We start from the raw sequence: 11,133 nt of genomic DNA, 5'->3' as shown, positions 1-11,133 counted from the left end.
AATGTGTATATATATATATATATATATATATTTGAAATTTGATATATAATTTTTGTTTTTCATAAAACAAACTAAAAAATATATGTTTATAATTTTAGGACTATGTTTGGAGGAAAAAAAAAAGTGAAGTTTTATATTATGATGACTAAATCATACGGTCAATTATAAAGAACTTTGTATATACTCTATGATATAACTATCACGTATTTATATGAATCCAAAAGATATATGTTAAAATCATTTACAAATTCAAAATATATGAAACAAACAAATGCTTTAATTATTTAAAATGCTTGAAACAAATAATTATCTGAAGTATTCAAATATCTAGAGCAATAATTGAAAATCAAGTCATTATAATAGTATAATTGATCAAATTTATATGATTATATGACTTAAAGTGAGAGTTTGTAACTATTGCGATATACCTAAACGATTTTAATTTTGTCATAAGTTATTGAGAGCTTACAAGAACGATTAATTATTTAAATAAATTTGTTTAAATAAAAATATTTTGAAATAACAAAATTTTACCTTAACCCATAAATCGAGTATAATATTAATCTATCAATTTACATATGCGGAGAAAGTCATCGAATACCTTCATATGGACAAATTATATTAATTTTGTATATTCGTGGTTGTTTGTTTACTTAAAATAAAATATCTATTTCATCTTAAAAAAAATAAATGAATAGATATTTGGTTTCATGGTACCATGTCTCAATGCAATTAGCGTACTATTATACCTTATGAATTGTATATGATCGAACACAATATCTCTATTAATTTGATAGCAAAATACAATTATGTACCAATTGAAAGACATTAAAATGGGGTTAAACGATTATATATCATTGAAATATAAAAATTCAAATATTTGTAAGTAGATGAACTAAACGAAGCATAATTATATTGACACCAAATGAAGCATACTAATATGAATATTAGTGCAACATGCTATATATATATTTCATTCAATTTTTATCCTAATATGTTTTAAAGACAAATTTTTGACGAGACTATCCTAACTATCCAATTCATTTAAAAAAAACATATTTTTTTCCAACATTGTTTTCCACAAAAACTTTTATTAATGGGGTTTTAACGAGACATGTTTTAAGAATCATTGACATTAAGTGAGAAATGTTATATATGTGTAAAAAAATTCAGGAATATCATAATTTCTCATGCTAAACCTTCAAATTTTAATGTGACATTCATATTTATTATTAATTTTATATGTATTAAGGAAATGTATATAAAGTGGGATGGGATCGGGTAACACTCAAATCGAAACATTTATAATCTGATTGGTAATGATTATAAGAAACAATTTTAATTTTTATAACATTTGAATTTTGTTATAAAAAATACTATTTACGAGTGTTGAAAATATTAGAAATGGTTTTTAAAATCATCATCAAACAATCTCATAACATTTATTTATTTTTAACTCAATTGGTGTATTTCTATAATTTTATTTAACTATAATCGTTTTATTAATCATCTTAATATAGAGTCTATTTAACTGTGTGATTTAAAAACGGTTTTCTATTTTTAAAAATTTATAACATTATCTGGTTGTTGTTTTTTGAAAACGATTTTTAAAAAACAAAGTAAAAATATAAAATATTTTTTAGAGAACAAATAATAGTTGTTTTCACCAATTTTATCATTTTCCTGTTACCATGTTTTTTGATTTTTTTTTAAATTAAATAATAAAAAATAATTTTTAAAAACAAAATTCAGGAAACAAGGCCTAAAAATCCATTGATTTGCCTTGAAAATTTTAAATAAGTATTTGAATTAATGGTTTCAAACAAAACATTTAATAAATGGTTTAGAGGACAAAACAATTTATTTATGTTTTTATACATCATGAATAACTAGCTTCTAAATTAATTTCCAAATATTGTATCTTGCTAAAATACTTTCTTATTATTTTATCATTATTTTAGAGCTACCTTAATCTCTAAATTACTAGTCACGTGATCCTTGTATAGTGATAGATTCCACAATTATTATCGATACCATTTTCTTACGTTGTTAAATTTTGATACACATTTGAAATCATATCATCACAATAATTCCTTGAAATTACCCCAAAACTATAAAATTATCATCAGGACAGCTCAACAACCGGTGACTATGCTTGATTGCTCTCTTATTAAATTACAAAAATTTCAAACTACATGACAAAAATATAATGAATATTATAGCTCATTTAGGTGTGACGATTTTCTTTAATGAAAACATTATAAATGCTAAAAACACACCTTCAAGTTATGGGACAAAAATAAATTACATTTTTGAAAAACAATTTTATGTTTTTTGGAATAAAAAATACAAAAAAATACGTTAGATGACAAAAGAAATATTTTTTTGTTTTTTGTTTTTAAAAATAAAAAATATGGTATTTTAAAAGAACATCTTTTAATTATTTATATATTATTTTTATTTATTTATTTGGGTATTGTTTTAAAAAATAATTATACAAGCATATAAAATGATGAAAAATAAAATATTAAATATAAACGTTATTTTTAAAATATATTTAAAAATATTAAAAACAGATTAAAATATTTTATGTTTTCAAATAGACTTTTGTTCTATAAAAATAAGAGAACATATTTTAAAAAATGTTATGAAAAATTATTTTTTAAAATTGTTTTAAAAAACAGTTACCAAATAAACCCTAAATTATTTTCAAATTTTAAATCGATTGTTTTTTAAAGTTTTGTATTAATATATTACTTATTTTCCAAATTTTTAATTGAATAAAAAATATCAAAATATTTGAGTTTTTATAAATAGTGAAAATATTGATTATTTTTCTCCGCTTTATAAAAATAAAATATTAAAATAATAATACCTATTACTTATTTAAAATTAAGAAGAAAAAAAAAACACGCGGCACTCAAAGCATTTTTCTTTAAATAAAAAAAATGACATATTCAAACACTATGTCACTAAATTGAGAGCTTTTTCTTTAATAAAAATATGAAAAAATAAAATCGTGGGTTACAAGGATGATCAGACCTTTTGGTTATTTTTCTGATTTTCTAAAAAAAAAAAAATGTAAAAATAAAATAATTATGAGCCATTTCCTCCTTTACCGGTGGCAAGGCCCAATCATTGATTTTATTTTTAATATAAAATTAAAATTAATATATAAAATAATATTTTCTTCGCTTTAATTAGAAATGCAATAACTATATTGCATTATTCCAATGATTTTATTTTAAGAATCATAAATAGATGTGCCACGTGCCACGTACCACGTGTCACGTTTTAATTATTTATCAAATTGATATTAGAATTATATTTATTACACGTGAGTGTAGATTATGATAAACTTACCAGCTGTCTGGATAACTGTAACGTACTGGATTGGCCCGAACCCGAGGGCGAACAAGCAAACAAATCCATTTCAGCTTTTCTCTTCATCATCACCGCCATTTCGTTGTCACGATTCATAGCACACCGCCTTTCTCTCAACCCTAATTTTGGATCCGGATTGTTTTTTCCCCCCCCTTCTGAATTGGACATCATCTTTTCGTCTTCACAATGTTGATATAGTTCTCAAACCCCTAGTCTCCATGGATTGAACCGAGTCGACCCGGTGAGTTAGGGTTTCTGCGGATTCGAATTTGATTCGTTTGGCGTGTAGGAATGTCGACCACAGGGTCAACGGAACGGGCCTCTGATGACATCATCGATGCGTCGACGCCGCTGCTTGGGAATGCGGCGGAAGGTCGGGATGATGATCGGAGCCGTCGATCTGTACGGAGACAGAGCCTTCGGGAGGCCGCGCGGTTTCTGCGGCGAGCGAGCAGCCGCCGGATGATGCGGGAGCCGTCGATGTTGGTGAGGGAGACGGCGGCGGAGCAGTTGGAGGAGCGGCAAAGCGATTGGGCGTATTCGAAGCCGGTGGTGGTTCTGGACATGATTTGGAACTTTGCGTTCGTGGTCGTGGCGGCGGCGGTTTTGGTTCTCAGTCGGCGTGAGTCGCCGTCGATGCCGCTGAGATTTTGGATTGTGGGGTACGCTTTGCAGTGCATTCTGCACATTGTTTGTGTGTCTGTTGAGTACCGGCGGAGGCGCCGGCGGGCTGGGGTGTTTGGGTCGGAGGACGACGGAATTGGCAGCGGCGGGAGCTACAGTTCAAGCCCGCAGGGGGATTCGTCACAGTATGTTACGTTGGCCAGTCTGGGTGATGAGTCTTCCACAAGGTACATTTGCAAAGAATTTTGCTCTGTTTTGTTTTAATTTTTTGAAAATTTAGAGGTAAAGAAAAAGAAATGAAATTTATGTCTTATGATTGATGCTATTTTGGTTCTAAAATTAAAAATAAACACACGTTAGCGGAGACAAAGATGTGAAGATGGGTCTTAACTCTTAATCCTCTTCGCTTCATGGATACGGAAGCCAATAATTGACAATTGCCCATGACGGAGGAACACTAGGAAAAAGAGACGTGAAGAAAATGAATTTGGAAGGTTGTTACGTTTGCATTTATTTTTGGGCAGGTTTCTAGGCCTAAGCTATCATATAAAAATTAATAGAACATCCAAGCTCAGTTGGGATACACTTTCCAGAGAAACTTGAAAAAGATGAAAATGGAATTTTAAATCTTATGTTTCATGTTCTTTTTTAGTTTTAGAGCATTAAAAGTTACAGGGTAAATAGTTCTGGTAGGTTCAGGTGAGTGGAGGATCTGGAGGTTTCTTTCTTAATTCTTCTGTCCCTCTAAGAGATCTGGCGATAGGCTTTCTGTAATGAAATCAAGGTTAAATTAATTTAGTGCATTATGAGTCATGCCATTTCTTTGCTTTCTTTTCCCCTACTCTCTACTGCTCATTATGATTTCTTCATCTTTGCAGAAAATATTGCCATGGTGATGCAAATGCAATATTATGTCCTAGGTGGCGTGTTTTAATATCTTTAATTTGATTTTTTTTGGGATAGGTCAAAAAGAGAGTATTAATAGAAAAAGGTATACACGGTGTATAAAAAGAGACCCAACTACCAAAAAAAGCGCGAAGACGCAAAATATCTTTAATTTGATATATTTGATGAATCATTCATAAGATGTTGATGAACAGCATTCACAAGCTTGTCAATTCCTTTCTCTTCTCAGCAGTGTTGCAAAACATTTGGAATCTGCAAATACCATGTTCTCATTTATCTGGTGGATCATTGGGTTCTATTGGGTATCTGCGGGCGGCCAAGCTTTGGCACGGGACTCCCCTCAGCTCTACTGGTTTGTGAAAAACTAGTTACATTATTGTGGTTTGGATCTAACATATTTTTTGTGACTGAATATTAACTTAGCAATGTCTCTTGGTATGCAGGTTATGTATAATTTTTCTGGGTTTTGATGTGTTCTTTGTTGTTTTCTGCGTTGCACTGGCATGTGTCATTGGAATTGCTGTTTGTTGCTGTCTTCCATGTATCATTGCAATTTTATATGCTGTGGCTGATCAGGTAGTTCTCATTTAAACCCTACTCTGTGTGTAAATATTTTTAAATAGCTCATTTCATGCATTATCTTAATATTATCAACTATAAGTGCCCTATTCCACCAGACAGTGTTAGTTGCGTGATCTTGCATGCAAGTTCTAGCCTACAAGAACAGCATATTTATTTCTATCCATGTCGATTTTGGCTGCATATCATCAACAAGAACTTTCATCTGGAACCAACCATCATTGATGTTGCAGTAGGCTTTGTTTATCCTGTTTCTTTGCTCCACCAGTCTCTTGGAGCCACTTCTAATCCTTCAGGCTTACTCACCCTGTCTATATCCTCTGGTCACACCCATTATTAATGGTACCTTTTGGAGTTTTTATGCCCTACCTTAACATCTCATTTTAGGTACATTCATCACATAAACGTCTTCTGTCTTGTTTGAATATTTAACCCATGATGCATTTATGATTTATTTATAAAATGCTAATTCTATCAGTTTCAGAGGAAGTGCTGGAGAAGCATTAAACTTATGGATCTCATCATTTTCTATATTAATATTAGTTAAATATTTGAACTATGATAGATCAGATTAGAGCAAAGTAGAGGAGATTATCTTTCTATATAAGCCTTTTGTGGTCTTTGTGATGGAATTCAGTTATGAAAGTACTTCTACATTTTCTTTTGCTTGTGATGGATCACAGATGTTTTACTTGAGGCAAATGACCAAGATAAGGCTTTTTCTTGGGAGTGATCAATTTCCTAGATGACATAGCATGGAGATCAACAAAAATTACAGCATTTTGTATGCAATTGAAAGGAATTGAGATCTATAGGATGCTACATGTTGAAGGTTGATCAATACCAGGAATTGGTGCTTGTGAAATAGGTCCATTGCTTATCTTAAGAAAAGACATGGCTGCATGGGGTCCTAAACCTAAGTTACAAGATTTCCTAATTAGAAGGATGAGCAAATAGCTATAATCATGTTTGGTTGTTATATGTTAGGCGGTTCATTATACCTCAAAATAAGCTAGTATGATAGAGAATAGGCTGCTAAAAATCTCCAAGGGCAAAAAGCTAGCTTTGAATGTTGACTTCTTTCAAAATTTCCATCAATTTGATGAATACCACATTTGTTTTGATTTGAGGGGTACAAAAGGCTGTTTGGTTTTGTGGAGAACCTTAGCTCCATTTTTTTTTTTAAGAACAAAGAAGGGCTTCTTTTCTGTGCCTGCAATAGTCCCCCAAAATGATCTATTATGCATTGATCCTCTTACCAAACAATTGTTCTTTCATTCCTTGGATTAAAGGAAGGATTTTGGCATTTTATCATGTTCGTTAGTCGGATTGGATAGGGATGGCAAAGAAACCTTCAGGTCGGGTCTAGGTAATGATAATCGGCGTTGGGAATGGGGAAAATTGAATAGACCTGAATTAGGTTTGGGGATTGGGAACCCGAACCAGGTACGCAGACCCTATTCCCCACCTCAAACCTGCCCTGATTATATATGTATATAGGGATAAAGGTATTTAACAATGTTTTCAGAACCGGACCGATCATTGAACCAGAAAAGTTATCGGTTCACGGTTCACTGGTCATACCGGTGATGTCATAAATATATAATTTATATTTTATTAAAATTAAGAATAATTTTAAGACATTTATATATATATAATATTAAAATTATAGCATTTCATTTTTTTGTATTTAATATGTCTATTAATTGATAAACATAAATATAAATGTATTAATATATCAAATTTTATTAAATAGAATATGTGTAATATTTACATATGAGAAGAAAGTTATAACATTTAATTTTATCTACATATCTATGCATTTTATTATTTTAAAAATATTATATTAATTAATTTATATTATTTGCATATTTATTGTTAATAATTATTATAAAAAATTGCAAAGAGCATTAATATAAAATATTGTTACTCATATTTAATAAAGGGATTGTGTAGCATGATGGTTGTCTCCTCCTTTTGTAAACCTTAGATCTGAGGTTCAAATCCTCACAATGCAAGCATTTATTTTTCTTTATGATCAAATCCCACATCCCACATCGGAAACTTACAAATTTAATGAGTTTCATAAATAACCTGCTCATTGAAGGAAGAGGAAAGCTGCCCAATGGGCTGCGTGACGAGTGGGCTGCTGGTGGGAGACTGGGAGGATTTTGGGCCCCCAATGCTGCAAGGCCTGCCTGGTGGGGTGGAAGACTAGGAAGATTTTGGGCCAATGTGGCCAAGGCCCCATGGCGTTTTGGTTGACCCACATGTTGACCGGTTCATAGAAAACCGGATGGTTCGTCCGGTTCGACGTCGGTCCAAAACCCCTTCCGGCTCAAAAGCTAAACCATACCAAATCAGGGTCCGGTCGATGGTTTAACTGGTTGAACCGGCCGGTTTGGTCCGGTTTTTAAATTATTTGTATTTAATTATATATATAGACAAACACACAAACACACACACACACACACACACATATATTGAAAATTTAAAAATTAAATATGAATTCAAAGATAGGAAATGGGAATCGGGGCAGGGGTGGGGATTGGGAACTTGTCCCCTTAGAGGAGATTTCCTCTCCCTGACCTGCCTAGTCTAAGACAAGGAATGGGGAAAAAAATTACAAGTAGGGAAGGGCGTGGGGGACCCCTACCTGCCCCACCTCACCTTGTTTACATCTCTAGGATTGAACTTTGAAATGTAAAAAGGATGTGGACTTTAAGGTTATAAAGAGTTGCTTTATTATATCTGGTGGGATGTAATTTCACCTTTTTTACTTAAATAGTTTTAGCTTTCTCAGTCTAGATCCCAAAATTCCATTGCCTTATGTTGGTTAGTAGGATTGGAACTTTAAAAGGTGAAAAGGATGTAGAATTTGAGGTTAGAAATAGTTGTCTTATCAACTGTCATTCTGGATCCCAAAATTCCATTGCCTTGTGGTTATTCTGAAGTGAAGCTCTGAGTATATCCCATGTATTGACTTTGCTGCACACTATGTCGTGTCCATGTTCATCTTGAATTCAATGACTCAATCAACAACCCACTAGAGTTCCCTTTTTTGGGTCAATGTTTGGGACCAGTTCATACATATTTTAAGACACATAACACCTGAAGGTTGATGAATTAGCTTTATTTGTGTTAAAAGAGAATATGTTTGAAAAGTGAAATTACACACCAGTGCTTGAGTCCTTACCACCCTAATATTGTTGACTAGATCATTGAAACACCTTTCCATCCTAATTCATTATCAGATCAAGCTATTTTGGTTTTCTACCATCCAAGATTCTAGAACATGCTCCTTATTTATGAAGAAAAGGTGGCATGGGTACTGTGTGTATCAAGTGAACTCGTGAATTCGAATTTTGTACCTTTTGGTGACTATGATGATAAAGTTTTGAACTTGCTAGGAACCAACCCATGTGGCATTGGGCATAGAAATTTAGTTTTATGCCAATTAAAATTCTTCATCCGCAGCAAGCTATTAGCATCTTATGCACTATAGAATTGTTATGGATGCATTCTCTTTCTAAGATTTTTTTAACTACGAACTTTGTGCTGTGGTCTCTTTTTACAGTGTCCAACATTTTACTTAAAAATTCCATTTTTGCTACTCATTTTTGTCATTTTTTCCAATCAGTTGATATTTCCTTAAATATTGACTCTGATATGGATCTTTTATTCATTATTTAGAATGTCTCCTCTTGGGTTCCCATCCTCTGTTTGTGAAGTTCCAATTCATGCCTTCTTAGTTGGTCATCCCTTGTCACTTGTTTGAGCTACTCAAGTTCCTTCATATTCTGGTTGGTTGTGAAAATTTGCGTCTTTCTGCTCATTTGTCTCAATGTTTCTTAGGGCTTGTGTGGGAACGATTTTGAAAACAGTTCTCAAAAAGAAGTTTTTGAGAACAGTTTTTTAAAAAAATTCTATGATATTTTCTAGAATAAAATCTATGTGGGAACTTGGAATGTTTTCAACCTATTTTGTTTCCAAATATTTCTTAAAAATAAAATTTATCTATTATGTGTTATTTTCTATTGTTCTCCACACTTGCACAATTATTTTTTAAATCAACCCACTAAAAAAAAAAAGTGAAAACAACTACAATATGTTTCTCATAAAACATTCTTTTTAAAAAAAAATTGTTTTCTATTAAAAAATTACCAAACTTGTTTTCACACATGTTTGACAGAAAAAATGTTTGAAAACTGTTTTCACACATGTTTGAAAACTGTATTAAAAAACAGTTTACAAACAGGTTCTTAGCATCTAAGTTCTTAATGTTTTTGGTTTGAAAACAGGCTCTTAGCATCAAATTAGCACACATGACCTTATTGACCTTATAATATTTCTCTTTGATTAAATTTAAAAAATATTGTCCATGGAGGGCTTAATTTTTTTTTTTTCAATATTGGACATAAAAATTTTAATTTTGCCCTGAATGATGTTATCGTTCATCTATTCATTTGTCTTTCTGCATTTTGCGTCATTATTTTGTAACATCGGTCATCAAAGCAGGAAGGAGCATCTAAAGAAGACATTGATCAACTTTCAAGGTTTAAATTCCGGAAGGTTGGTGATATTGAGAAAATTGATGGTGACATTCAAGGAGCTTGTGGAGGAATAATGACTGAATGTGGCACAGATGCACCCGCAGAACATGTTCTTTCACAGGAGGATGCGGTATGTTGTCTGGTCCTTCATATGTTCTTTGTTTTGTTAGTTTTATTTTCTTTTCCATTTTGCTTCTTAAATGAAAGGAATCATTAAATTCAATGTTTTGATTTTTTTAATATATGTGTTAGTATTAGCTTGAAATCTAATTGAGCTCTTATGGAAGCTTCCTATTTATCATTTATCTGGTTAAGGAGAAGTTCTGCCAGTACTGAGGAGTACTTTTGCATCTTTTACTTGTATTTGTGAGGAAGATCTAAAGGAGTTTGTTTATCTGGGCAATGTTTCTTACACTTGCCGTTGGTATTGTTTTATTTTTACCCAAGGAAAAAACACACTGGCATTGTCTGAAATGGTGCTTTTGGTAATTTGTAGGAGTGTTGCATTTGCCTTTCTGCTTACGATGATGGAGTTGAGCTGCGGGAACTCCCTTGTGGGCACCATTTCCACTGTACCTGTGTTGATAAGTGGCTCTATATCAATGCTACATGTCCTCTCTGCAAATACAACATTTTGAAGAGTAGCAGCAATGGCCGGGAGGAAGTGTAGGAGGAGGAGAATCCCAAAGAGATGTCATTAGGGATGAACTAGGGGCTATGCATGGTGTTGTTGTTCCGAAGAGTGGGTTTAATGCATAGCGTGTCAATACTCAATAGAGGCCTTTGTTATTCTTGTCTGATGATGTAGTATTTGTCCTCGGTTGAATTTGTTATGGTGGCGGTGGTGGCTGTGTTATGATGCCCCTGGTCTGGCTTTTATTGGCCCTTGTGCATAGGGGTTTCCTGTAATCATCTCAATTACACTTGTTCGCCCTTTCTCTCCCGCTCTCTCTCTTTCTGTTAATTATATTATTTGCTAGAGGACCGTATTTTGAACTTTGAAGAAAATTTACTACTGTTTAAAAGGCTTTTGTATATATCTCAATCCAAAGCTTCCCAAACATTTGAATGAGCACTTCTCACTTAA

General features: G+C 32.5%; 1 protein-coding gene across 2 annotated transcripts; it reads left to right on the top strand.

The window, feature by feature from the left end:
* The first annotated feature begins 3,384 nt into the window (after positions 1-3,384).
* LOC117932007 (E3 ubiquitin-protein ligase At1g12760-like) lies at positions 3,385-11,109 on the top strand. Of its 2 annotated transcripts, none has more exons than XM_034853066.1 (5): positions 3,385-4,235; positions 5,147-5,266; positions 5,358-5,490; positions 10,012-10,176; positions 10,543-11,109. In XM_034853066.1, exons 1-5 carry the CDS (start codon positions 3,676-3,678, stop codon positions 10,714-10,716), a joined length of 1,152 nt encoding a protein of 383 aa, XP_034708957.1. In that variant the 5' UTR covers positions 3,385-3,675; the 3' UTR covers positions 10,717-11,109. The 2 variants fall into 2 exon arrangements, with proteins under 2 accessions (XP_034708957.1, XP_034708955.1); XM_034853064.1 differs by having other exon boundaries at positions 5,144-5,266.
* Positions 11,110-11,133: the final 24 nt, after the last annotated feature.

Source organism: Vitis riparia, chromosome 2, assembly GCF_004353265.1.
Source record: "Vitis riparia cultivar Riparia Gloire de Montpellier isolate 1030 chromosome 2, EGFV_Vit.rip_1.0, whole genome shotgun sequence".
In the NCBI taxonomy this organism is placed as follows: domain Eukaryota; kingdom Viridiplantae; phylum Streptophyta; class Magnoliopsida; order Vitales; family Vitaceae; genus Vitis; species Vitis riparia.
The sequence above is the reverse complement of the archived record's forward strand: the minus strand, read 5'-3'. Positions and strand labels throughout refer to the sequence as shown.

Excerpts from the sequence above, each read along its gene's own strand:
- LOC117932007 (XM_034853064.1), top strand. The coding sequence starts at position 3,676 with ATGTCGACCACAGGGTCAACGGAACGGGCCTCTGATGACATCATCGAT. Across the intron at positions 5,491-10,011 it reads TATATGCTGTGGCTGATCAG|GAAGGAGCATCTAAAGAAGA; the intron begins GTAGTTCTCATT and ends TCATCAAAGCAG. Across the intron at positions 10,177-10,542 it reads TTCTTTCACAGGAGGATGCG|GAGTGTTGCATTTGCCTTTC; the intron begins GTATGTTGTCTG and ends GGTAATTTGTAG.